Source organism: Motacilla alba, chromosome 2, assembly GCF_015832195.1.
Source record: "Motacilla alba alba isolate MOTALB_02 chromosome 2, Motacilla_alba_V1.0_pri, whole genome shotgun sequence".
NCBI lineage: Eukaryota > Metazoa > Chordata > Aves > Passeriformes > Motacillidae > Motacilla > Motacilla alba.
Window position 1 is genome coordinate 64,500,054 of NC_052017.1, and position 26,285 is coordinate 64,526,338.

A 26,285-nucleotide genomic window follows, 5' to 3' on the forward strand; every position below is an offset into this window, starting at 1 on the left:
TCCCTCTGTGTTCAATTGGAATAAAGATGCTTATTCCACAGCAGCACTGCATGGTAAAAGCTCGCTTGCTTTTTAAAACCCTATGGTTTTAAAACCATGGTGGGCTGGGGATGGCTGACTACTCATCCTTGAGCAGAAGTGAAGTAGTTATAATTCCCAGTATCCTCAAAAAGGCAGGCAGAGGACTCAGTAAGAGCTGAATGAAGCAAATGTTAAACAGCAGCTATGGGAGGTGATGTCAATCCCCTGCCTTCTGTCTCCAAGGCCTTTGCTGGACCATCACTGTGGTCTGGAAGTGCTGTAGTCAAGGCTGAAGTTAACAGGCAGGGCCTACAGGATAATCTAGATGGACTATGAATGCAGGAAAAAAGGCAATGTTTGTTCTCTCCCTTCACACCCAAAAAGACCACAAGTACTACCTGCAACTTTCCCCCAGCTCAGGCATTTTGTAGATTACACTGTAAAATGCTTATTCTTTTTGATTATTCTTAAAAAGAAATGTATCAACTCTGTGGCTGTGTCTCTCTTCCTCATAGGTGTTGCATGAGTGAAAGGAGTTGGTGAAGAAGAGGGCTATGGTTGGGCATAGAGTGCATCCCATTCCCTTGGTTAACTTACTCATCAGTCCTGGCTGGCTGAGAAGAAGACTGAGCACAGAAATGAGGCAGAGGGCACAGGAGTCAAGGGAAGACCTTTCCCATTATTTGCTTTTTCCAACAGAAGATTGCCCCTGCAGATGAGGGGACCCTTGTAAGAATGCTATTTCAGCTGACATGGGAGAGGTTCTTTATAAGCTGGAACCTGTCTGATGGAGAGATGCCTCCTGCTGCACAGTGTGCAGGTCCCCGGCTGCTGTTCTGCAGTCAAGGTCCTGAGTGTGTGCAGAGAGGTACTGAACCAAGTCCCAGGAAGAACCTTTGGGCAGTGCTTTGCTGCAAGTGCCACCTGTTGACAGACACTCTTTTGAAAGAAATACCAATGTTTTGCATATTGTTCACGATGTCTGGATTAAGCCAAGTACTTTATCGGGGACCAAGGGAGACCGTGCTGGGAGAGGAATATTGCTTTCTTCTGTAGTGTGTAAGCTATGACCTGCTTCCTAGGGCCCTTTCAGAATTTTAAGTAACACTTTCCTACTGCATCATTATTTCTGGACATGGGCTTCCCATGGGTCTTCTCCCTTTACGTTATTTGCACAGGCTCTCAGTCTTTACTGTAGGTCTTAGTTTGTCAGAGGGTATTAGGAAACTATTTTGAAGCCTCTAACAGTCAATGGCATGTGGAGGTGATGCTCTAGGGCCCTGTTGAGATTAAGCATTTACTGCTTGACTTGTTTGTGATGACAGGGACCTGGCTGGTCTTCTCTTCCTATGCAAACTGGCAAAGCTCTGCATTTCAGCAGCTGGGAAAGCAGCCCTGTCGGCACCACTCCTCCTTTGTAGTGAGGAGCAGCTTAGCCTGAGAGCACAGAGTCTCAAAGCAGTGCTCCCTGTCCTCCAGCATAAAACTGTTTGATGAACTCTGCTGCAGGAGATCCTGGAAATGCTAGTGAGGGGATTGCTGAGTACATGTGTTGTCTTTATGGGCTGTGGAATCAACATTTAATGAACGTGGGCACTCATTTCCTCTCTCTGGAGAGGTAAGTGTTGCATGGGCAGCACAAATAAAAGATATAAATTTAGGCATTCAGAATCATATCTGACAAGACAGGAACACACAAATCAGCTGTCACTCACCACTCTTTCCCTAGCCCTGGTACATGAGGCACTGGCAATTTTCAAAGTGAGGACAGACATCATGCGAGTCACAAGTGCCACTGCATTAATGTTAATGACAATATTTGTCTCTGCCTGGGCACAAGGGTCCCCTCTACCTGCTGCAAATATTTTACTGTGCTAAGCTCTCACTGGACTCCCTAACCTAGCTATTTTAAGTTTCTAGTGCATAACAGTTAATGGAGCTGTCTCAGTTGCTTTTGTATTTTGTAACTTTCCTAACCAACTGTGATTCGATGGTTGCACCTGTCTGGTATTTGACAAGCTATTTACCAGTGTGCTTAGTGCCAGGGATGTCTATGTACAAGGAATAATACTTTTTCAGAGCACAGCACTCTTCAGCAAAGCTGCCTTTGCTCACCTTTCCAAAACCTCTCAGGTGTGGACTCTATCCTGTTGTCTGCTGGGAAAAGAAATTCATCTCAACATATCCAGGCTCCAAAGTACAATGAAAGAGCAGCTCAAAGGAGGAATTCATGCAAGGAATTACTTTGGACAGGGGACTGTCTGGGATCACCTCTGCTTTACACAATGTTTACCATACAATGGGGTTTGTTTGTTCTTTCACCTGTTAATGTAGCGTTTATAGCTCTGTGTGTGCACACGAAGAAATTGACTTCAAGCATTCACCATGCACTCTGCTGATGACAAAACCGTATTAGGAATTTGCAGATCTGAGGGTAGAACTTGGAAAAATGATCTACGATGTTTCAACCACCATAAAAGACTTCTTGGCAAGATTGTATCTGACACACTACCAAATATTACACCAATTTACCAAGCAGAAGTTTTAAGACAAATAAAAGAATGTATTTCTCTTGCACAAGCATAACCAAGCTCTAGAGCTCTTTACCACTCTAGAATTTGTGACAGACAAAGGGATAAAGTAACTCACAAATAAAAATTTTTTAAAAAATTGAAAATTGATCCTGCTATGTCACTATAAACTGAATTGACTGAAAATAGAAGTATCCCAGCATAGGAGGAAAACAGCTGTGTGCTTGCCTTGTTCTGCACACTTCCCCTGAACATTTGCTGCTGGCCACATGAGTGATTTAACTAACTGCACAAGACAAGTTCATGTCCTTATTTTATAACCATCTTTCGAGTAAAATACAACCCAGAATGGATCCTCACTGCTTCTTGCTGTTGCTGGTGTCTCATTACTTGCCTTGAGGGCGATCTGTGAGTGAAGTCAACAGAACTGCAGTGCTATTCAGGGATGCCTTAGGATTGTGTTGGAGTTTGGGCTAAATATCAAATCAGCTCAAGCAATCATGCTTTACCCATGTGTACCAAGCTTCCCCTAGAAAGTTCAGCTGGAAAAAGTCCTTCCTCTTATTCTGTAGGCAGTTTAGCTACCACTAAACTGTGGTAGCTGTTCAGTCCTGTTCAGCATAAGTCACCATGTGCAATGATAGGCAGTCAGCCTGTACCCACACATTGTCTGTGTCACTTTGGAAGCAGCACAGAAAAACCCAGGAAATAAGAGACTTTTTATCATGGGTGTAGGCAAAAAAGCTCACCTCAAATTCAGGCTGTCCCAGCTAATAACATTTGTTCCCATTGCTCTGAGGGTACCCGTGTGTCTTTCTGGATTCAGCTGTCCAAGTGGAACTTGATCTGGGTGACAGCAGGGAGGTGGAGGCAAGCACGGTGCTTTCTGCTCCTCCTCAAGGCTATTGCATCACGATTTTGAGTCAACACATTCAGACCTCCCACAGAGAGCAGAGCTAGCTCTTTACCTGTGCAAGACCCAGCATAATAACTTCAGGTAGCTCTCCCCAAGGCAATTTGCTGAGATCATACATGACAGTCACAAATATTTCCCAGATTACCAAATCATGTGTGTCGGACAAATAATTTGATTTTTATTTTTTACTTTAATTACTGGAAGGCAAAGGTTAGCTAAAAGACAAAAAATCATACAAATGAATATTTTACAAGGTGATACAAATAAAAATTACAAATACAAATTTAAAAAATCATACAAAGTGATGTCTGAATCATTGACTGTGACCTCTTGCATGAAAATCCAGAAACAGAGAAGAAGAATCCCACCTTTGCTTCTTCCCTTTCATTTTTGCACCATAAGGCTCTTCTTGCAACACCAGCTAAGAAAGCAGTTTTCTGGGAACCTTCTTGAAATCCCCAAAGGAGGTGGTAGAAATTTCTATGTTGTGAGACTTATGCACCACAGGGAAGAAAGAGGTATTGTTGAAAGTGTCAAAATACCTGGAAAAGTAGCAGCAGAGGGATTGGCTAACTGGTATAGTCTAGAATAGGATTGAGACTACTCAGGGGGTGAAACAGAAAACTAGAAATCTTTGACTAGCTCCCTGATTGTATGTATCCACAAGGAAATTGAGACTGACATTTTTTGGGAGAGGCTGTTAGCTGGTGAAAAGTCTCAGTTTCTGGCAAAGTAGCAAAAAAAACCCTCAACACATGTTCTACTTGCTTGCAGAAGACCACATACAGCAGCTCTTTCAGCCACACAGGTGAGGCCAACAAGGTAGCCGAGGTACCTATTGACAGATAACAGTTTTCTCAGAAGCAAGACAACAGATCAGAATGACAGCAAAACTCTGATGGTGTGCAAGGCTCTTATATTCGCCATTCACACTGGATAATACTCCCACCTCCATTTGTTGAAACTTATATCCTTGATCAAGAATGACTTTTTGTCATTTCTGCAAAAGAGCGAAATTCCTCTGGTGAAGAATTTGAAGTTCAAGCAGAGCCAAAATTGCTCAATGTCATTAATAGGGCCCAGACTGAGCTTTTGTGCTGAAATAGCAACAGTTTAGGGGGAAAAATTACGAGGTTAAAAAAGCAGTCATGAGGCCCCAGAAGGGTGCCAACCATGCAAATCCCCATTCTCCCAATTAACATCTTGTTTCCGTTCTTTCATATTTCTTCTCTGCCTCTGTTTTTCATGTGTGTATTTTCTGCAAGGATAAACCCAGCTTGGACACAGGAAGGTGAAAGCATTCTTACCATGTTTGTGGTGCAGAACACAAGCAGCCCCTTTGAGTGTGGGCTTAGCTGATACTGAAATTCTGCCAGGTTTTCTACAGAGCAGAAATATACACACACACACACACACACTCTCATATACACACATACATATATATATATATATGCATGCATGCAAATAAGTATCTATAAATGCATGCAAATGTATTTATGCATGTGTTTGTGCTTAGGTACATGCTCTGTGCATCTTCTTGACAGTGCTGGTTTCCACTTCACAGCAGCATTTCAACTAAGTAAAACTGGGGTTTTTTTAGTGGAGAATCAGATCTCTGTTGTATAATAAAGGCAATAAACCCAAAAGCTATACCTCCTCACTTCCTAAACAGGAAGAGTTTGGGGTTTGAGGTTCCTGATTGGAGGAAGTTGCTAGGTGGTGTTTTCCCAGCACATCCCAAACCTGTGCTTGGCTGTCCTGACTGTAAGCAGCCTCACAGCTCCCCTGATGGGCACAGTGAATTTACCAGCTCCACTTCAGACAGCAAGAGGCAAGGAAATAGTTGGGCCTTCAATCAGCCCACAGTTCTACTGTGTTTCAGTAGAAACACATCTGGGACATGGTCATCAAACACATTCTGGAGAAACAGTGAAGAGAAACACGTCTGAGTCTCCTTTGCCGGGGCCCTTACTTTTTGTTGGGGTACCGTCCATCTGAGCCAGCTGTGTACGAGCTTGTTTGTGGCTGTGTAAGTAAAGCTTTATTTTTATCACCCTGCTAGTGCGGACCTCTGTCAGTACACAATGTGTAAAACTGGAGTGTCATGGAGTTCACAGTTCTGGCATATGCCCTTGAATAAAGATTTTATCAATGTAAAAAACACTCATTGCTAGAAACAAAGCAGCAGACATCTTGGTTTGTTTTGCTCAGTAACTACAAGGATCCTGTTTTGTCTCAGTGATTCTCTGCACTCTGATTGACTTTTTCCTACCAATTTCAGGTGCATCAAAACAGTGTATTTCGTTCTAGAAAAAGAGCTTCCTTCCTATTTTCTGAGGGTTTTGGTTTTCTCGTGGTCAGTGCATGCCTTTCAGAAATGTAATAAGTGGCATCAATGAATCCTCCTGCCTGTGATATTAGAGCCCTTGTTGAGCTGTAGACTTGCACTGTTATAAGTGATTTTAGTTTTTTGTATCCTACAGTTTTGCATGTAGGTTCTGTGGATTTAGAGGCTTATAAAAGAGTCCATAGGCAAGCTCATAGTCAAAGAGTCATGGAATGGGCAAGGTTGGAAAGAACCACTGGAGGCCACCTAGACCAACCTCCCTGCTTTGGCAGAGTCTCCTAGAGCATGATATTAAGGATTGTGTCCGGATAAATTTGGACTATGTCCAGGGAAGGAGACTAGGACTTTTCACCAGTGAAGAGTTGTGCTGTATTTCAAAAAAACTGATGATCTTTACACAGCAATCTCTGCCTGTACATCCAGAAGACCCCTCTTTTGGCAAGAAAGTACAATGGAAATCCAGGAGTGGTGTTAGAAATAATTTCCTTACACAATACTATGTTGGGTCCCAGCTGAGCTGAGAAAGAGTTAAACTGTTGCCCCAAGAGCTCTTTGTCAGACTATGTAGCCTGGGTTGATGATCCCAGGCAAGACAGATTTTCTACAGATTACAGAGGCATATCTGAACACTGAGTCAGTTCTTGTCCAAGAATTATGGGTAGACTGAAGATAATGCCCTGCAGCAGCAGGCAACTTGCCACAGGGCTGCCAAAGGCTGGCCAGATTTTGAACAGCACCCAGCAGGGCCAGCATTATGCAAGTCCCAGTATTTAGCAGCTGGTGTCCATAAGAGATGGCAGCTTTTATTTCCCAGTCTCTGGTCAGCTTTGGATTTGGTGGGAGCCAGGAGCTGCTGCACACAGGCAGACAGAGCATGGTAGCTGCTGTATCTCAACTTGTGCTGTGTTTGGTGGCATTTTTCCTCTGGGTAAGACAGAATCTCCTGCAGCACATGCAGTGTCGCTTGGTATGCCAGACTTCCAGCTGGGAAGGAAATCTACAGTCCTCAGTATCACTTTGCAGAAGTTGCTGATTTGTGCTCTTATCTGTTATCTCTCTTCATCATTTCCAGATTAAATCTTGCACAGGCAACATGATTTATATAGCTCAGTAGAATGAGTCATCGAAATTAAATGCCCTGTTATCCTTATTTCTTAATGAGTAGTCTCATCCTGGTCATTCTTTAAAAGAAGAAATCTTGTAATATATCTTCAATGATAAGAAACGGCTCCTTGGTCTCTGTTGCTCACATAGACACATTTATTTGCCTGTTGCATATTCACATGCTCATCTCCTCTTCTCTCTGTCTCTCTCTGTCTGTCTCTGTCTCTCTCTGTCTCATGTTCTTGCATCCTCCTGGAGGTCCTGCTTTCTCATATGTACATTGGTACACAAAACACAACCAAGATAAAAGATTTGCACATCCTAATTAGCCTGGTTGATTTTTACTTGTTCTGGAGAGCCTTAAAACCTGACAAGGCATTGAATATCAACAGTGTGGCACTTTATCCAACAAGAGAATATTTGTTTTCATAGGTGAGCTACCCAGTACTAACAGTCCTGACCTGCCTGGCTATGGGGTGAATTGAGATGGAAGAAAACACTCTACGTTCCCAAGAATAGGCACAGGTTATCTTTTCTTTAACCTTCCAGTTTGTTTCCCCTACTTGTTTGTTTGGGTTGTTTTACCCTCTACCCATTTGGTGTATTTCTGGTTCAATGCCCCTGTAAAGGCCAGAGGAATTAGCACTGTTGAAAGAAATCCAGTTCTGAATTGCCCTTGTGTTGTCTGGACTTTGTTATGGCTTCAGTTCTTTAAAACCAAGAGATGGATAGCTGGAAGAGAGACAGAGAGAGAGACCAGCTGAAGGGGAGCACTTGTGGCTGGACTGTGGTAAGTCTCCTTGAGGGGCCAGACCTGGTTTTTTTTGAAAAGAACACTATGAAAAAGTCCCAATTATGAAATGGCAGGCTGAGTAGGAAGTAACATATTCCAGGTAAGCTGGAGAAAGATAGATGCTCTGTGACCTAATTTTCCCAAGTTCCTCCTCTCTGGTTCCCATCAGTGCTTCAGCTGGATGTGTAGATGGGTGTGTTGCATCTCTGCCTCACTTCTCCAGTTCTGTGAGCTCTGTCAGTTTATTCCTCCACACACTTCCCATTCCTCTGATGTCCCCAAGGAGTGACCTGGGCAGTCCCATTGCTGGTGTGGCGGGCTACCTGCAGCTCCTGCCGATTGTCAGTGTCCCTGAGGACCAGAGGGCAAGGAATTTCCCTCTATGTGGAATCTCTGTGTGGAATCCAGCTGCCATGTATTTGTTGACTCCCAAACAGATGGACAAGGCACAAGATAAAGGATGCAGTAGGGGAGCAATTGTACCTTCCCAAAGACTGAAAGAGAGAGGTGCAGCCAGCTGAGAAAAAGGGAGAGGCAAGACTGAATCCTTAGTTTGTCTAATTTTCTCTGAAAATTAGTTCTTCAAAAAGCTGAATTTTACATAGCTATTTTGAATCAAACTTACCTATTTAAGTAAAATTATCAAGGCAGCCTAAAACAGGAGTAGAGTCCTTGAGGCATGGTAGCAATACAGTGACTTTTTCCTATCAGTTCTCTAAAAATTTGCTGTTGCTGCACCAGTAATCGCAACAAGGGAGATGATAATAGTAACGAGCTGTCCTCGTTGTCCTATTTTTAACAACAAACCAGGAATGAAAATCTTCTTCCTTCTCAGTTCTCAACTTTTCTTCCTCTTTTCTTCTCTTCTCCCCACATTTAACCATTTAATGACTGGAAACAAAGAGAAAAATAAGAACAAAAGAATGTACAGGAAACTAATGACATGGGAGGGGGTCTGGGTAGACAAAGGTATATTTTTTCCATTTCATTAAAAAAATCAGAAAAATGTTTTGAAACCCAAATATTGAGGTCTCTTTTTTTTTTAATTTCCTAGAAGATCAAATACCTAATAAAAGTATTTTATTTGAAATAATGCACCAGTTCTGTTAAAGAAACCACTGAAAATGAATTCTGTGCCTTGTAAATTTGTCAATATCAGCTAAACAACACACAATATGAATAAATCGATATGACTGAATACTCCTGTATTTGGAGAGAAACATGCATCAATACTCTTTTGAAGCTATTTCTGTCTGATATGTCAGAATTTACTAAGCTGTTTCATACACCCTCCATCAAAGGACAGCAGAAACCATATAAAATATAATTTAAAAACAGCTACTTATTAGGAAGAACAGATGGTGTATTCTTATATCACACAATTGCAAAATTTTAGAAGCCTTGAATATCAAGTCCTTGAGTTGTAACTCATTTGCACTGGAAACTTAGTTAGCAAGTCAGAAAAAACACACTCAGAATTCTGCAGAGCTGTAAAAGAAGTGAGAGCTGACACATTAAATAAAACACGACTATTTTTATGTCAAGTCCTGATAACAGCACATTTTTTTTCATTTTCAAACATAAAGAGAGAAAGAATTCAGTTCTTTCCAGGCTTGGCCAAGGCACCTGATTCACAATGGAAAATATTTTTATGTCTTATGTCAGCATTACTTTGTTCCAAATTAAGGGCTGTGGTACTGAAATCTTTCTTTTATGATAGTGCCCATTTCTCACCAGTTCTCTCTTTCCCTTAAGAGTACTGCATGTTGGAGATACAAGACAGAGGTGTTTCAGTTCTCTCACCTTTGCACATCCATTTTCACTTACGTCTGAATGCAAAATAACATAGTGAAGTGCATCTTTTGTGACACAACCCAGGGAAACCATGGGGGAAAAATGAGAACTGGAAACCAGATTTTTCAAGCAAATTAGTCCAAACCAGACTCTTTGACTGAAATACTACCAGAAAAAAAAAAATGGTTAAATGCATCTGAGGTGTCACTGCAAGCATTTAGGGGCCAAGGCTAAAGACTTAAATCTCCCTTTCAATTTAACTGACTATCCCTCTCACTTGTTAATATCTGGAATTGAATGGCAAATGGAATGCATTTGCAGAGTTATGTTCTTGAAAGATAAATCGATAAACTTGGAAACAGACATGTAACAACACTGAAAAAATGCTGGCATTAGTCAGACAAGTATGCAAGGCTTGGTACCAGCAGCTGGGAAAAAGTGACATAAATTCTTAGCAATTTTGCATTTCACTGGGAGCGTGAACGGTGGGACTGGGTCTGTCTAGCTCTCCCCATGATTTTGTGCCCTAGTTTAATGAACTCTCGAAGGCCATATGAAAAGCCATCTGTGGTATTATTTTGCACAGGCCTAAGTCCCGCCCAATTGGGCTTGAAGAATACAACAGGGGCAGATGCTTTAGCTCCGTCATTTACTGCCAGCACGTACCTCAAGTACCTTGGGCATCTCATAACACATCTGGAATCACAGTCTGTAGCTTCCACACCATCCCTGTCTACTTTTTTCTTCTGCTGTTTCCCATGGTATCAAACATTGCAGAAGTTGGGCTGGTTGGACGTGAATGCTGACCATGTCTTTTTTCCCTCTAACCACCTCCTGCTGCTTTTAGTTGCCACCACTTACCCAGGATGTGTTGGAAGCTGATGCTGGACCAGTAAAGTCACTTCCAGCCAGTGCCATCCTTACTGTCACTCTTCATTCAAGCCCACAGATGCTGCCTCAGCCTTTCCAACAAAAAATACCAACAAGGACTAGCAGAGTTCCCTGTACCTCAGCAGAGCTTTTTGTGCCATTGCAATGCTGTAAAACACAAACACAAGCAAACTTGAGAGCAGCATCTCTACCAGGTAAGTCTGCTCATTAATCAAAGAGGAGATAAGCTAAGCTGGCTCCATCTTTGCAGCTGTATACAGGTCTCTGGATTAGGAGACAAGTCAACAAAATCTGTGTGTAGTTGTTCGTAAGAGCGCAAAAGAGAGATTATTTTCCTTTCCCTTGTTTTAATCTGCAGTGAAAGGTCAAAATCAATTTAGAAGATACCTATATCTTGATCCAGTGAAGAGAAAAACAATATTTCAGCTTACCCAAAGGACTAGTAGACAGACATCTCACAAATGATTGGCTGTGAATATTAGACACCCAAGGAGAACACTTTTTTTGCCATTATAGTAGGGTTTTTTTGTGTCAGGCAGTACCCTCTGCTGTCAAACATTTCTAAGAAATCAATGCAAGTCAGGGTAGCCCCATTTCACAACTTTGCTCTCTCTCTTCAGTACAGAAAGCCACTTCATTAGGTTTGACTCAGTGCCCATCTGGCTAAAAGATGGCATAGCTATTCACTGATGTCACCTATGGATTTCAGGGCAGAGCTCTATGGGCTGGGACCTGTTCCTTTCTATATGTTTGATATGACATAAAGAAACTCCAGCTGACCCCTCCTGACTTTTTTCAACTTTTTAATTTTCAACTTTCCTGACTTTCATTTCAGTCAAACTCAAATTGAGAAATAGTGTTAAACCAGCTCTGTCAAGAAATGCCAGAAAAAGCTGTCTAAATGATTCAGCTTTCTGATGGGAGTCACACATGGAATGCATTGACAAGGTTTCTTCAAACTGGGAGTGAGCACAGTGAGATCTGATCTACAGTGAGATCCTGGCATGCACTCCAAAGCTATTGAAACCAATAGCCTCAGTGCTGTTTCTACATCCTTTTTAACTACACTAAAATTACTATTTTCTGATAATTCTATTATTGAAATTGTTCCTTGAATTAGCCTACGTTTCCCCTTTCTTTTTTTCAGAGGAGATTTCCCAATGAAAAATTGTCCTGGAAGAGATATAAATAACATCTGGGTGTGAAAAGCTCTTTCAACAGCTGACTAAGTCAGAAAAGAGCACAAAGAATTTATATTTTTTTCTTTTGTCAGTATGATAGTCGAAACTGGTAATCTCTTCCTCTTGAGTCAGCCCAGCTATGGGATGGTAGTAGGCCAGGCTACTGAAGGAGCCTCATTCAGCATTCCATGGGAATCAAATTCTCCTCAGCCTAGCTTCCATCCTGCTTCTTTTTTCCCTCTGACTTGCTACATCTTCAGGATAACCTAGAGTTGATTCATGGTAATCAGGTCTGTTCTAGAAATTCAGCTTATGAGCTTCTCCTCCCAAGAGCTTCCCTTATGGTATTTTCTTTACCACATCTTCAGTTTATTCTAAAGCTCTCATACAGTGCATCTTGCTCCCATTTGCCTCAAGGAACATATCAGAAATCTCTTATTTATCCATGGGGAAACAATTGGTAAATAGCTGTCCTGCTATTCTTCTGTGAGAATTTCATATTCTCTTGAGCAAATTAGATACTGAATACATTTCTCTTTGTTTAGTATGGTTTCATCCCTCAAATGCTACCACATGAAGATTGCCAGTAGATGCTGCCAGCATATTCTTCCCACCATCCTATTTCTGGCCTCTCCATATCAACCTGTCCTCTGAGCTCACATCCACCTCTTTTATCATTTACACATGGCATAATGTCTTGGGAACAATCTCATTTCCTCAGAGAAGATCCCCTAGACTTTTGCACTTAACCATTTCTCATAAAATTAGACTGCCTGTACCTGTCCTTTGCTGCACCCTCCTTTGCTCCACCCTCATTGCATCTTTTTGGATGCTAATCTGAGAATATATCTGCTTCTAAACCCTTTACTCAGCTGGGAAGCATAATGGTACTTCAGGGTGAATTGCATCCTGAGCATAAATTGTTCACTCTTGAACTGCCACTAAATTAACACTAGGTTGAGAACTTTAAACCGAACACCCTGCTCTGCTCATCTTGGTGCGTTACTGTGGCCCTTCGCATTTTGGAAAGCAGTCCTTTGCTGGGAGCTTCATGGGGCCCTTAGTGTCAGAAAGGCACTTGCCACAAGAGGCTGTACAGATTGAGCCTCTTCCCTCTTATTTCCGTCTGCACCATTCTCACCTCTGTCTTGTTGCCTCTTCCAGATGTACTTCCCTAGAACATGTGGTGATAAGAGACATCCTCCAGACCAAGTTTCCTAGCCCTGAGGCTTTGTGGCCTGGAGAAGGGACTCCCTATGGATCACCTGCATGCTACTACAGGCTGAAGGTCTGGTGAATTTCCACGTTTGGTAAGACAGTGAAAAATTTGCCTGGACAAAAGCAGGATTTCACTATATAAGCTGTTTTGTTCATTTAGCAACAGCTAGCTAAAGCTGTTAATGTCTCAGTTATTCCTTTCCATAACTGATCCTGTGACCCAGTCTAAGTCTTCTTCTGTCTGGAGGACACCAGAAGGGAATTTCACTCTTGGGAAGCACCTCTTCTGCCTGTGGTGAGGACCAACCTTGGTGACCAGGCCAGAGATGGCTTTGGAGTAACCACACAGAGCCTCATTACAAAACCTCATATTTATGTACAAGCTTCCAGGGAAGAATGGAAAATGAAACATCAGCCAACACTTCTTGTAGATCCACCCTTGTGCATGAGTTTGGGTAGTGGTGTTTCATTTTTCTGGTTAGGGGTTCTCATCAGAAAGGAAAAAGAAACTGTCAAATGGTTGCGCTAGAGAAATATGACCTCTGGAGCATTCTGACTGCTCTGTAAAGGGGTCTGCTGTAAAAGCATCAGCAACTTGCTCTAGTAGCCCAAGGATGAGATTTCATAGGATTCTCCATCATGTGGTAGTCATGACACGCTCTTGCAGAACAGGTCTAGGACCAAACTCTGCACATGAGATCCTGCCTATAGGGACTCTATTTGGGTAAATATTGTCCTTCAGATCAGGACAGCCAGCTTTGCGCTGAACACAACCATAAAGTAAAATCAGGCAGGCACCATTTGCTGAGTATGGTGGACTCTGGCCACTTTTGGCCACATGCAGCTGAGGCCATAGCAGAATGTTGTACCCCAGCTCTCTGCTGTGCTGTAACCAGATGGCAGCAGGTGAAGAACATGTGTGCTGGCAGTGGGGAGCTCTGTCTCTGGCAGAGGCAGCATTTCCTCAGAAACAGACCAGCTGGGCTCCCTGAGGAGGCTGGACACTCAGAGCCACAAGTGTGATTTCTATTCCACTGCCACCTTTTAGATGCTGCTATTTCCTACCATGCTGCTTATCATCCAGAAGTTTCCCACCTTGCCTTTCTGCCCTAGTTTTTAACAATTTTCTCTTCCTGGAGGGACTATCCCGAGGGGCTGAGAGTAAGATCTGGGGACTGTCCTGCTTCCTACTTCCTAAAAGTGTTCATCTAGACTGACCTGCTTCTCAGATGCTTTCTGTCTCCCTTTCCCAAGTCTCATTTCTGCAGCAATGCCTGACGTTGTCTGGGCAGGGTGCTGGGAAGAAACGGAAATGAGCATTTGCAGACACTTTGAACTGTCTCCTGAATAAATGGATGAAAACTAAAGGATAGCCAGACAGCAGGGATTATTGATTTTATAGCTATTTCAACAGCTTCATCAGCGGTGACATGTAAAAAGAGCTCATCATTTATAAATTGACTCTTCCAGGGATCAAAGGCTTGTCAGGCAACAATTAGTTCTGGTAATTTATCAGATGTTTGAGCTTGTCAGGTGGAGATAGAAGGCTAGTTCTGCATCAGCTCCCTTGCAAAGTTGTAGCTGTAGCCAGGGCCAGGTAGGATGTGCAGGTCAGTCATTTGCTAAATATTTCATGTCCTCCAGTGTACCATCAGTCTTTCCGATACCTGATCCAATTTGGTTGGGCTGTCAGCTGAAAAGGAGGCATCTCTTAGCACACTAATGTCACCCTAGCCACAGGTTCTTTGTCTCCTTAACAATGTCCCTGTCAAATCCCTGCTGAGCAGCTAAATGAACTGGAATGCAGCAAAAAGAAGGAAAAAAGAAAAAAAAAAAAACAACCAAAACCTGTGGTCTGTCTTTAATTAGCCCAAAAACCATTCAGAGCTTCCCAACTGTGCTGTCCATCCAGAGAGGGAAAACTGAGGGCAACTATACTCTCTCCTTGCAGACCTCATGGTAAAAATAATTCCATGTTAACAGCAAGAGCTGATTTGAACAGATCAGAAGCCTGAGCAAAAGCAACCATTCTGTGTGGCAGTGCTTGGTGCAGGTGCTAAGAGCAGCTGCACACTTTGCAAAATATCCTTTGCAAGGGCACCTACAGAATTTGGCTATACTGACAAGAACTCTGATAGCTTAAGTGGCAGTAAAAAAGACAGATATCAAGGCAGAGAGGCCTTTGATTCTAGACTTTTCTGGCAATGGGAAGTAGATCCAAAATATGTTGTACAACTTTGAAAAGACCTTCATTGCAATACTCTACATTGCATGTGTACACATTTGCCTACAAGCGCACATGCCAGGTTGGTAAATGCCTTGAATTTCCCCTGATGTACCTGATCATGTCCACCTGATAATGTACTTATACATTTCTACAACCACACTCTTTTTAGAACAGTACCTTTCTTATTTGCTATGTGGCGGGACTCAATCCTGCACTTTCCTTTGCTGACATCTTCAGCATTTTGCAACTTTTTTTTCCAATTTACTTTCTACGTTTAACCACCGGTTTAGTTAATTTATAATGTGGGCCACCAAAGAATATCCAGTAGAAGTGCAAGCTGTTCCAGGAATTTCACGGATGCAGGTTGTTTTAAAGCACAAATGAACTTGCATCTCTTAATCACATTTCATGTTTCTTTGGATGTTCACGGAACACAGGCTGACAAAACAGCTACTATCAGAGCTTCATACAGAAGCAGCTCACAAAAGTTGTGTCTGGTAACAGGGACAGTACAGAAATGCTTGTGTAAACAAAAATACAGGAAATACTGTAGTTTGCTTAGAAAGTGGAACCCTGTGCATGTTTAGACATTTATAGAAACATCTTTGGAGAAAAATAATTACTCGGCAGAAAGTGGTTAGTTCAAAGAATACATTTTTTTACTGCATAGTAATATCTAGCCAACTTTCTGACTTGCCTAAAGGGTCAACACCAGAACCAGCCATCTATAATCTATTGCCAATTCAGGGCAAAGGACAGCATTCATGAACAATTTGCTTTTCAGCCAGGTGAAAGGCGTCCTTGTGCTGTGGTGAAGCAGACTAAGAGTGAAGTAAAATTAAATTAACAGCTTTAATGCATATTTGGAAGCCACTGGAAAGCACATGGCTGCAAAGTGTCCAGCTGGATGTGTACCGAGAATGACATAATGGTTAGCAGAGACCCAGAAAGAAAAACAGCAGGCCAAGTCCTCAGGAAAAGCCATAAGATTTTAGAAAGATAGTGGATTAAAATTTCTGGGAAAACTAAGAAAATGTTCTTATGAAAACATGGAAGAAACATGGACTCCAGTGTACCATCAGTCTGCTGAGGCGTCTGTAGATTTCATAGCTGTAAGCAATTGCTACATGATTGCTACAATAAAACCTTTCAGCTGGTGAAATCAGTGGTGTTCCTCAAAACTCTCCTGAATAATAACAGTGTAGTCCATCCACAGGGAAGCTGGGATGATTGGACAGCACTCCCAGCTGAGATGCTTTCTCAGGAAAATCCTCTGTAAGGTACTGATAAGACCTGTGGGGTCATTTTGACAAGGTGCCTATGGAAAGAGCAGCTGGCATGGCAAAGCAGCCCCCATGGTGAACCTGCAGCCGAGTGGGACAGGAGGTTTACATTTCCAGAGGATGGATCAGGGCTGCTGGTGTGGCCTGTGACTTGCAGCCACCCTATCTCCTGTCCCCCAAAAGGCACACTGGTGGCAGCATTGAGTGTGGCAGGCTCTGATCAGCCCAGCGATGGTCCCTCCTTTCAGCAGCATGGGTTCTTTCATTCCTGCTTGCCTCACTGCATAATTAAGTCAACTGCCTGATGGATGTGCTGGGCAGCCCACCTGCAAGGAAAGAGAGTCTCCTTTGAGGTGACGTGAGAGGTACAATCATAAGGGGAAACCCCACAGGGCACTCTCAAGGCACCTCTCCAGCATATATAATGGCATGGTTCTCGTTCTGTGCTTGTTTGTGGTACTGGAGGGAAATCCTCCCACAGGCAAATACACACCTTAAAGGCCTGCACATTTCTGATAAGAATAAGGCAGGCACCATTTGTCCAACTTCTCTGTCCACTTTAGTTTGCTGTCTAGTTTGTGAATATCACTGCTTTATACTCCTGTTAGAAATAAGAGAAGATTAAAATAAGAAACAAAACACAAACAATCTCTTGCAACAATAGGATTGAAAGGAAGATACGATGACAAGAGGAGAAACTCTTGCCCATCAAAATATTCAATACACATGGCTGCCTCTGCACAAGAAGTCCTTAGAGCACTCTTTTTTTTTTTTTTTTTTTCATTATGGATACTTCATCAAGTCCCATTAAATTAAATTGTGTTCGTGAAAAGAGATGGAGAAAGCAGAGGACAATGTAAATCAAACCTACATGACCAAAAATGTAGTGCTGCTTTCTTCTTGCCAGATTAGAAGTTGGATTTGTTTCTGGTGACTGGCACAAATGTACACTTTTCCTTTAGCTAGGAAAAAAGTTCGGTTTTGGGTTGTTTTTTTTTTTTTACTTTCTTTCCTTGGAGGAAAAACACAACAACAACAGTGTTGGCTTGAATTACAGTTGATGAACTCAAATAATTTCTGTAGCCCCCAAAATAGCTGGAGAAGTCAATGAAACCACAAACTCCATGGGGCTCATCCATTTCTGAATGCAGCTTTTTTGAGCCAGAGGCAAACTGCCCTATCGCTTACCAAAGTGATATTTATCTAATTTATTACTATCAAATGCTTGCAGGGAGGAAAAAAGCACAACCAAACAATAACAAATCTCCTCCAAACCCAGACCAAGAAAACCAAGAGCCACCAAAGGCCTGTGCTATCGTCAGCAAACCAGTGTCTGTTTGTCCCCAGCGTGGCAATACCAGAAAGAAGGAAGCCTTTCTGGGCCAAATTCTGCTCTCGTTTGCTCTGCCAGAATGATGCCTCTAAAGCTGAGAGAATTGTTGGCTGGCTGGCTGGCTGGCCCAGTGGACTTCATGCAGAACTCAGGTCTCCTTGACCTGATCAGAGCAGAGGAGCCTGTCCCAGGCACTAAGACATACCAACTGATTGTTTAACCATATTGAGCAAAATTGGCTTCCCTACCATTTTTCACCTAGCTCAGATTTGATCACAGATATAAAATAAAGAAAGACAAGAACACACATTCTGGCTACGGTTCTGAAATGTCATTTGCACGATGTTTACCTCAGGAAAAACGATCTTGCCACTATCTTTGTACTTTATCTGCAGCTTTCTGTCTCTCTGCATACTTACACTTAGCACCACAGCTTCCAAGCATTCTCCTCTAATTAATCAAAAAGTCGGTCCTTTTGTTTCCTAGGTCACGAAGGAAGAACAGTACATTAAATAAAGATATTGGCTGGGGATAGAAGCTGGATTTCTACCCAAGGAGCCTAATAATAGTGCCTTGATACAGGCCAAGTAAAAATTGATATAGTTTTATATACACAGAGGCAAACAGTTGAGTGTGAAAAGAGTAAACATCAGATAGCATTCAAACAGTGGTTTATCCAGCTCATTCAGTGTTTGTAAATATAGAAATGTGTTGTGGTGGCTAAATTTATCCTAATGTAAGGAAACATGGACAAAGAGGTTGGTATTTGGTAACTTCTATAGGCAACATTAGGACATCCTGTAGGAATTATTTGGGGGCAGTTTATGATAATGTGGGATAATGTGGTACAGATTAGGGTTGCCATTTCTGGAAAAATTAGGTCAGAATTATGTAGATAAGATGGAAAGAATTTCAGTAGCATTGTAGTATTTTCCTGACTTGAAGCCTGACTCACACGTCAAAGCTTTGTTTTATTGTATACCTTATTTTGATCTATAGTCAAAACAGCCTTTATCCAGAGAAAATGAAAATAAACCAGCTGAGAAAGAAAGAATTACAGTCAGCATTGAATAAAAATAAGTACAGCAAGCCTAATTTTGGAGAATAGTTGTCTTTTCCTGTGAAACTTTTTCCAATTCCAGAAATAGCCATACTGAACCCAGGAAAAATCAGAGGAGGGAGATACACTTTGATAACAGGTCAGGAATGGAGCTTTTCCTTGCTCTCAGTGTGAGATGGAATTTCAGTCATATGTCAGGTGTATTTTGGGCCACACTGGAAAGTGGTGTCCCTCTTTCCTATACACTTCCCTTTATGCCTCTCAAATTTCATCCTGGATTAGAAGAACCTCTTACTTAAAAAGGAGATAGATCGTGGTCATGAAAGGTTCCCTTTTTCAGAGCGGTGAGATTAGTTCTAGTTAGAAGACCAAGAGCTTTGACTCTGCAGCCTTGCCTCTGCAGTCAGCACAATGTTTCCTTTGGCTTCAGGTAGAATAGTTTTTCACTCAGGTCGTTTATTATAAGTAAGAATGTACTTTTACTCTGCTCTGTGTTCAGTGCCATAAATCCCAGCACATATTATGCCTCTCTTTTCTCACCAGGGGCTCTAGCCTAAGTTGCTGAATCTCTCTCTCTCACAGAGCTTTGAGAAGGAGCAAACCTCTGGGACAGACCCTGGTGCTTGTATGTGAGCCAGAGTTAAGATAAAATTCTTCATGTTCCCTGTTGCTTGTTCAATGAGACCAACAGACTGATGAATTCTGCTTTTTCAGTCTAGCTCATGAATGCAAACCAGGTTAAGCTGCAGTTTATGCTCCAATGCCACAAGGCAAATGCAGGGAAGAGTGGCATGCAGGAGCAGCAATGCCTCCCCTTCCACCCTTGCTGCACACCAGCGGGTCCCTGAAGCCAGCTGAGCAGCATGAAACACCTCCTGTCACTCTTCCCAAAGCCTGCAAGCCCCTGTCATCAGGGCAACTTAGCCCCTCGTGCTCTTTGCATTGAGGCTCAGGCTCTTGCTTTGCACGACCCTGGAGACCAAGCTGAACCCATGGCATGCCAAAAAGCCAGAGAATGCCCATCGCTACACAAAGCTGCAGCATGAGCAAGCAGCAGATGCAGTTTACTGGGAAGGGAAGGAGAATGGAAGCCAGCTTTTGACTCTAGGCATGAACAGAGTAAACCTTAGAAGGAACAGGTTTATTTTTAGGATGGTCTCTCAAGAATCTCTTAAGCAGATAGCCAGGAATTTGGGCTACTAAAGCCCATCCACAGCATCATTTAGGATAGCCACACACAAAATCCAAATAACCAGCCCTAATAACAGCACAGACATTGCTGCAATGCTCCCCCACTCCCAGAACTGATCCTCTCCCCACAATCTCTCCTGGGAGACAAAACAGGAACAACCTGGATGGGGATGCTGATGCGCAGCCCCTTCACTATCAGGAGCATCCCACACCAGCTGCTCGCCTGCCACTTTGGCAGAGTGACAGGCATCATCTCAACTACTTGCTTGTTTATTTTCCCTGCCAAAGGCAACCACTGGTAGGGCAAGAAATGGAAAACCAGGGAGCATTGGTGAGGCCTCTTCATGCCTGACAGAGGTCACTGATCCAGGCACATCCCGAGCAGTCAGTGCTGGTGATGCAGAGATCAAAGGATAGCTCTGGGGGCTGCAGCCTGCCCTGCAGAAGCACAGGGGCTTCCAGTTCCTTCCCACTGCCTGGTCCAGGCACTCCTGTCAGTACAGGATTGCCAGCAATGTCATTTCCCCACCAAATTACTGCTCTAAAACATAGTAGAGCAGTGTGAAGGAAACATTATATGAGCCTGACCGTCAGTATTATGAACATTGAAAAGAAATCCAGAAAAATGTCAGAAATTTTCAGTTGTGACTACTTCTGTGTTTGGGTCACACTCCTTGTATTGTACTTCTTTGTTAAGTTCTGTTTTTAAGAAAACCCAAGCCACCCAGATTTATCCTTGGATTAACTCTTGTGCTTTTTTTTCCCCCTATAGGATCAGAGATTATTAAATCAATTTATTTGCTTTAAGCATCTTTCTAGATATAACCATTTAAAGCCAATATTTTGAAACATGTAAAATAATTAACTTTTGATCTAGATTTTTCCTGGGCTTGGATCCCATTGAGATTCCATTGAGATCTTTACCTTGCATGGAATGGGCTGAAATTTTTAGTATAGCAGTGTAATAAGTAACATTGCCTAGTTCAATACAGCCCACAAATTTTCCAGTGTGTGCATTTTCACCACTAGTTCATCCACACCCACTTCCTTAATGCCCATATTTTAATGCTGTAGTACACCTACATCATACACGTGAGAAGACTGCTCCAGGATAAATCCATTTGTCCAAGTTAGAGTTTGCCATGAAGATCTGACGAGCAACCTTGCAGCTAGGACAAGTGTCATCTGCTGTCTCACATCTGGCACAAACTTTGATTGCTGTGATCTGGCTTATCTGACAGAAAGGCAGTCACGTGCACACACTTCACCTGGGTCAGCTTTGTATGTGGGGCAAACTACCTCCATGATCACGGAGCCACAGACTAAGGAAAAACAGGCCAATACAGTAATTAAAAATATTTATTTCTGAAGATATTTACCTTGATAGGCATAAAGCATTTCCCAATTTCATACAGAAATACATAAAACATGCATAGACCAATATGGCCTACTTCAATGTGTATTCAACATGGTAAATATAATGAAGAACTTGTGTGAATATAAATACATGACACAAAAATAAGCACATAAGATTCAACTTGTCTGCAAATTCAACAATGTGAACAAATTCACTGCTATAAACATTCACCCAATATTAGCCTTTTGACTTAATTCAAAACAACCCTTTGTCTCAATGCATTTCCACCAAACATGGCCCTGAATAAATCTTGCAAGAGCCTCTGGTACATCCCCACTTCAGTGCATTTTTGGTAGCATGTAAGACACAACAACTTCTATTATTAGAATTTCAGTTGACCAAATATCCTTGTTATGGGAAACTTAGTAGTGTCCTCGATAACTTTTATTTTATGTTGAAGGGTCCTTTGGTATCCAAAGCCAAAGGACTTTGACTATGCAAACAATCAAGAGTGCCTAACCCACATTCAGATAACTCTGGTTGTACAAGTAAACTAGACTTCTGAAAAAAGGCAAAGGGTTGCAGCTGATTAGTAAAGGCAATAACAAGGTGTAAAAATACTCTAGCAGGAGTGCAACAAACAGTATGCGAGGTAGACATGTATATATGCAGTAAGTCCTGATAAAAGTAGAACTGTGGCTTTCATTTTTGCATTTTAATCAAAAGGTAGAGTTCTTTGAAGTTTGTACACTCAGATCTTGCTTTCTGTCCTTGCTAAGCACATCTGTGAGGTCTTCATTGCGAGATGCTTTTATTGTAGACCCCATAAGCTGCTCAACTGATGGGCAACATTCCAGAAGCAGTACTCAAATGTTTCTTCAGACAGATGGCTTTTCATGTATGTTACTGCAGATTTCCCTTCAGCCTTTCTACCCATCCACCTGAATTCCAAAATGACAAAATCCTTTGTCTTTATATCTCCAAATACAAGACTTCCTTAGCACTTTGCTCCGCTGTGCAAACACTTGGACAGAGAGGCCCTTTGCCATCATGGAATGTTGGAGTCAAGGCAGTTTTCGTGATGCTTTGTCAGCAAGCGTTGCAGAGAAGGATTCAGGTGATCTTCCCACTAGGATGCTTTCAGGCTTTCCCGGACACTTTGCCTTTTGTTCGCTCTGTTATGTTTGAGCTTTCGCCCTTTCTGGAGCTCAGCCTTCAGCTTTGCAATACTGAAGGAAGCTTTGATACTGTTACCAATGGCTTCCAGCCTGCAAAATCAAGAAATGTTCATTTAGCGTTGTGATAATGAAGATGCATGTGTAGCGTGAAAAACATAGTTTTTTCTTAAATAAACCTCAGTCTAGATTTCTACCGTGGGATCCTAATAAACTGCTGTTTGCTATACCTCAGAATTGGGATAACTTAAGATACTTCAAATGTTGTATTCATAATTTCAATGCAAACATTAAATTAAAATATTCACTCAAATACAGATGCCCTGGACTTCCTTAAGTAGCCAGTCAGGAGGTCTCCAGTGGTTTTTTATGTTTCGCCTGTGTTGTTTCTTTTAGGTAAACCTGATCCTACTTCCAATGAATAGGTGCATTTTTCAAGTAAGTAAGCAAGCCCCTCTTTCAAAAAATTATTTAAGACTTCCAGGGCCTAAGTCTCATTCAATATTATCAGGTTGCCTGCTCCCATACATCCTGTTCTGCTTGTGAAAGGAGCACTAAAGAGTCTTCCTTAGTACAGGCAAACTTCTGTATTCCATACTTTTCCATGGGAATATGGCTGAGCACTGAATGCAAGCGGAGGACAGACAGAGAGCTGAGCTCAGCACACATGTCCTCACAAGCTAAAAACCCAGAGCATGAAGAAAAATATCCTCACTGATTCCTCCATAAGTCTCAAGCTGAAACCACCAGCTAAGCCCAGGATGACCCGAAGGCAGGTGAACTGTGCTCTCTATTGCTGCTCTGGGGAACTACAACAGGATGAGAAGAAACTCACCGCTTCATTTTCTTGCTGTCAACAAGCTGTCGGTTCATGCATTTGGGTCCAAAGCAATTGCCCGCTTTGATGCGGTGCCGTGAGGTTTTCTCCACTGTGGACTGAGCCCTGTTAAAAGGGAAAAGGTGCTGCTGTTAAAAAAAAAAAGCCAAGTCTGCAGTCCACAAGGTGAGGCATCTCAACAACCACTTCTCAAGGCATGTAACAAGCAATCTTTCTGGGCCAAGCCATAGTATGTACCATAGAAGGGTGAGCATTCAGGTAGGAGGCAAGGCTTTGGGGAGAGTATTCACTCAGCAAATGCCAAAATGAGTAAGTGCACCACAACCCATCCCTTTCACATGCATTGCCTTTTAAAGAGTAGCAACAAGAGACGCACCAGAGATCTTTGCCTGCCTGGCAGAAGTTCAGACATTTCTTGTCCTTCTGGTTGGCACATCGGCATCTGCTGCTTGGTTCAGCGAACATCTCCGGCACCATGTCCTTCAGTGATCTTCTGGGTCGAGAAGGGCCACCGAGACCATATGGAACAGTCTTCCTATGATCAAAGAGACAACATGAAAGTCATTTAAATAATTCTGTGGCTTCAAAACACTATGGGGTATTTTGGGCAATCTTATCAACGGCATTGATTGCACGAGTAAAGGTTGTGGGATTGGGAATGCCTCATTAGTCACAGTTTCCATGCAAATGCTTCTGATGATCCTGCAACATACTCATTAGCATGGCTACTGACAAGGATAATGACCTTTTAATTGTGATTTCACAAGGCTGTTGTGCCTCCCTGTGCAATAGAAAGCAATAAAACCTCATCTCTTTGAACTTTGGCTACTGCCAACACTGAAAGAAGCAGTAAAAGTGAAGAACAGATTCTCTCTCAGAGGAAACCCAGCAGCAGAAGAAAGCACTAGTCAGTGTTTGCAGCCTAAGGTGAGCCTCCAGCTCACTACTTTTTGGTGAGGAGAGTATAGAAATAGATACTGTGCATAATCCTATTAACACGTGGGACACATTAATTTGCAGCAGAGAGCAGTGAAAGGCAGCTAGAGCCAGCCGGTGTCAAAGTATTCCTTCTAACCTCCTAACCTGTCAGAAAGAAAACTGCTCAAATTCAGGCTGGCAAAATCATGCCTTTGGCATTTTGTCTGATTCTGATTCATAGTGAAAAGTATCCTGCAGCCTTTGCTGAGCAGCGCCCAAAGGAAATACTGCTGCCCAGATTTTAGGTAGGCAGGTGTGCTACGGCTATTAGGAGGTATCTGCCCGATCTGGGTGGCCCAGTCCTGCTTGCCTTCTTCTGGAGAACAGTCTCGTTGCTAAATGTGCCAGAAAAGTAGGAGCAGGAAGGTAAAGCAGTAGGAGAAACTGTGCAAACAACTATTCCATCCTCCCCTTCCCATCTCTGCAGGGGGGTTGTGGTTCTTAATTTTCGCCTTCACACTTCCCTCCCTTTCTTCCTAACCAAAGGGGAACCCGGCACTGGGGAACCGCCGAAACCCTCCACTCCACTCACTCGGGGGTGTTGATCCAGATGATGTCGAGGTGGCAGAAGTAGACGCACTCCTCGTCCATCAGCGAGGAGCAGGAGCAGCGCCGGGCGCGGCGGTGCGCGGCGGCGGCGGGGGGCGGCGCGGCGTCCACCTCGGCTCCGGGGGCTGCGGGAGGGAGCGGCAGAGCTCAGCACCCGCGGCAGGGCAAGGCAAGGCACCCGCGCATCCCCTCCCGCTGCATCCCTCGGGCAGCCCGTCCCGGAGCCCGGCTGCGACCCCCGCAGCCCCCCGCGGGGTCGGCCCCGGGCGGTGGCGAGCGGCAGCGGACCGGCACCTACCTGCCGGCAGCAGCCCCGGGCAGAGCACGAAGAGCAGCGAGACGATCATGTGGCAATAATCCATAGCAGGCGGCGGAGGGCGGATGGAAGAAGTGAGGGGAAACAGGGTAAAAATTAATAAAAGGCGAAGGAAAAGCGGAGAAAGTGTGTCCCGGCGTGAGGACGGAGCGCCGTGGCGGGTGCCCTGCGTGGCGCGGCTCGGTGCGCCCCGGCGCGTCTGGCTGGCGCGGCGGTCCCCGGCGCCCTTTTATAGCGAACCCCCATGGAGCGGGTAAACAGCCCCGGCGCTATTTTATCCCGAGACAATGTTATTCTCCTATTAGTCACCGCGCGGCAACGTGCGGGCCGAGATAAGGCCGGGGCTGGAAAGGAAATCGCCTGCAAACTTCAAGAGCGGGGGGCGGCGGCGGCGGCGGCGGCGGGCGGGGGGGCCGGGGGCGCCCCGGGGGCGGGGAGGGGCGCGCCGGGGACCGCCAGGGGGCGCCCTGCCCGCGCGTCGCACCTGAGGGCGGCTCTGGGCTCCGGCATTCAGGGATTCAGGAATTCGGGGACTCAGGGCTGCGGGGCTTCAAGGTTCACCGCTTCAAGGCTTCAGGGCTCTGGGCTCCACCTGCTGCTCCTGCTACTGCCTTGGGGAGAACCCAGCGGTGGGACACGGGGATCCCTTATGCGGGGTGATTGGACCCTGCCCTGCTCCCCTCAGACCCTGTCAGGCGGGCTCTGGGGTCTCAGGAGGTCTGGGTTTGGCAGCAGCGGTGAAGCGTTGGGGTATAATCTCCCTTTTCTGCCATGGTAGGGCAAGGTGCTAAACCCAGCGTGTTTTAGGTGTGAGCAGGTGTGTAAAGCCAGGTAAGGGAGGGAAGGAGGGAGGATCTGTGCCTGCCCTTTGCCTATGGCTCTCACCACTAATTCTGACAAGGTCTTTTTCCTGGCATGTTTGTGTTTTCAGCCTTCTGTCAAGGAGCAGAGTCAGTGCGGAGGCTGGACACTTGAGGAGTGGCTGCAGCAGTGCCATCACAGATATAGACATGCATGGAATCCACTGAAGTCCCAACTGAGGGAGCCAGCCCCTGACTATAAACTTCATTAAGTGAACTCAAAATGCCGGTGATCCGCCGTGGAGCCGTCGTGCTGCGAAGCGTGCCAGTTTCACCTATGATAAATAGATAAGACTCTCTTGGTATTTGTGGAATTTCCGTG

General features: G+C 43.8%; 1 protein-coding gene across 1 annotated transcript; it reads right to left on the reverse strand.

Moving 5' to 3' along the window:
• Positions 1-21,231: 21,231 nt before the first annotated feature.
• On the reverse strand, positions 21,232-25,388 carry EDN1 (endothelin 1). The gene is made up of 5 exons (XM_038129754.1): positions 25,086-25,388; positions 24,771-24,912; positions 23,637-23,795; positions 23,258-23,365; positions 21,232-22,515 (listed from the first exon to the last, which is right to left on the reverse strand). Exons 1-5 carry the CDS (start codon positions 25,147-25,149, stop codon positions 22,377-22,379), a joined length of 612 nt encoding a protein of 203 aa, XP_037985682.1. The 5' UTR covers positions 25,150-25,388; the 3' UTR covers positions 21,232-22,376.
• Positions 25,389-26,285: the final 897 nt, after the last annotated feature.